At 40.9% G+C, this 2,016-nt stretch overlaps 1 protein-coding gene across 1 annotated transcript; it reads right to left on the bottom strand.

Annotated features, from left to right (window-relative positions):
• Positions 1-460: 460 nt before the first annotated feature.
• On the bottom strand, positions 461-1,393 carry LOC120369986 (taste receptor type 2 member 7-like). The gene has a single exon (XM_039483970.1). It carries the CDS (start codon positions 1,391-1,393, stop codon positions 461-463), a length of 933 nt encoding a protein of 310 aa, XP_039339904.1.
• Positions 1,394-2,016: the final 623 nt, after the last annotated feature.

The following is a 2,016-nucleotide window of genomic DNA, read 5'->3' as shown; positions in this document are numbered from 1 at the left end:
ATCAGCATTTCACAAACGTTTAATGAGGGCATCCATAAGTAAGATCCTAATAGAAAAATATTAATTATGACCCTTATTAGTAGCAATTTAAATAGCATTGACTATACATATTTGGTTTGTGCCAAAGAAAGAATAAGACACAGAGATTATAACTGAACACTTCCAAACTGAAATACAGGATAAGAATTCAGATAAGGGGGCTGCAGTAGGGTAACATAGGAATAGTTCATGGAATGAGTGGTTATTAAGTAAGGATCTGTGGGAGGAGAGATGGAGAGCCTATCAAAGGTGGGAGCCTTTTCCATGCAGGGCTGGGAGTGAAGCTGCAGTTCAGCAAATAATCGATCTGAGGAATAGCATGGAGAAAAAAATCTAATGCGAAATGCAGAATATGGATTTGATTCCCTTCTTATGCTGGATGAGAGTGAAAGGGCCCTCCTTTAGGGTGTTGTAATAGGCTTTAATAAGTCCCTTCTCTTAGTTGGCATTTGATTTGATACAGAATCTTCACTGACAACTGTTTCAATTTTGGATTGGTCAGAACCAAAACAATGGGGTGTCCAGAAGGATATGCAGAAAGTAGAACTTCAGAAGGTAAACGTGCAGGGTTTTGAAATTTGATTGTGTCTGTCATGACGACTATTATAGTCACAAAATATATAATGAAAAGGATAAAGAAGGAGAGCAGAGATTTCATGGCATTGGTATGGGCCGCCACACTGAGATCTTTCAAACCAGTAACATTGTTTTTCATTTTCTTGGTGTGATTCCATTGACAGATGAGCAATAGGATGGATGAAAACAAGAATATGATGAAAGGGATGGCAGATACAACAATTTCCATAGGCATAAAGAAGAGATATGGGATATTCTTAGCATCATTCAAGGTTGCGTTTCCTTCTGGGCTTTTTCTTGAGTTGCATAGATCAACCCCAACATCACTCCAGACTAATGGGATGGTATTGACCAAGGAAACCATCAGGGACCCCAGGAGCAGCCTTGGCACCAGCCAAGCAATTCTCAGCTTCAACCACAGAAAGAAGGGTTGGGTGAAGTTGGCAATCTTTACAGAGTAGAAGACACTAAGCCAGGTGGCACACCAGAGACTGACCATGTTTAGATAATTCCACAGGATTCCGAATGTTTTATGTTTGCATCCTAGTGCAGAAGTCCTTGGAAAAACGATATAGATGAAGTTGCTCAGCATTACAATCCATTGTAGGAGAAACCTGGAGATACTCAGGGAGGTCAGAATGAGCTCACAAGAGGCCACCTTTCTGCTTTTGATCCAGTCAATGAAAATCACAACTATAATAAATCCATTTCCCAGGCTTGCAACAAGGGACTCAACTCCCAAAAGTATCATAGAAATGAGAACAACTGGAGTAAGCATCTTTCTAACTGTTGTTTTCCAAGCCTGCGCTGATTCTTCTGTTCTTGGAGAAACTGCAAAAAGGGAAATTGTGACTCTTGTGCTGGTCTGCTGGGATGCATCTGGTAATGACACTGTTGGTTTAAGCTTTTTCTAAGGGTAGGAACTGCATTCATAGGGATGCAAATCTCCAAAAGGATTCTGTTACTGATGACCTCATCTACTGTCCATATTGATCCATTTCTTTCCAGCATGCTGTGCCTTTTCTGTGAAAATCTTCATTTCCTTCTTCATTCCTTTAATTTCTTTCTCTTCCCTCTCCCTCTCTCCCACTTGTTTATTTTAATTGTTTGACTTCTAGGTTATCTCACTGGCAGAGCTGGGGCTAGGCATAAGTAAGACAAAGCAACTGCTTAGGGCCACAAGCAGCTCAAGCATCCCCCTTTCACTTTTTATGATAAGAACTTGCCTGTTTTAGTATTTTGTGTGTGTGTGTGTGTATTCCTGCTTAGGGGCCTCAATGCACTGCACACCGGATAAGTTCTATTAGGAGCTATGCTTGAAAAATGTAATGCAACCCACAGACCCTGCTCCTTCTTCCCACCATGGTAAGAGTAACTCCTATGGAAGTCAGTGAGAGTTGG

The sequence above is a fragment of the Mauremys reevesii genome, linkage group 1 (assembly GCF_016161935.1).
Source record: "Mauremys reevesii isolate NIE-2019 linkage group 1, ASM1616193v1, whole genome shotgun sequence".
NCBI lineage: Eukaryota > Metazoa > Chordata > Testudines > Geoemydidae > Mauremys > Mauremys reevesii.
This window is presented reverse-complemented; position numbering and strand designations above follow the sequence as displayed.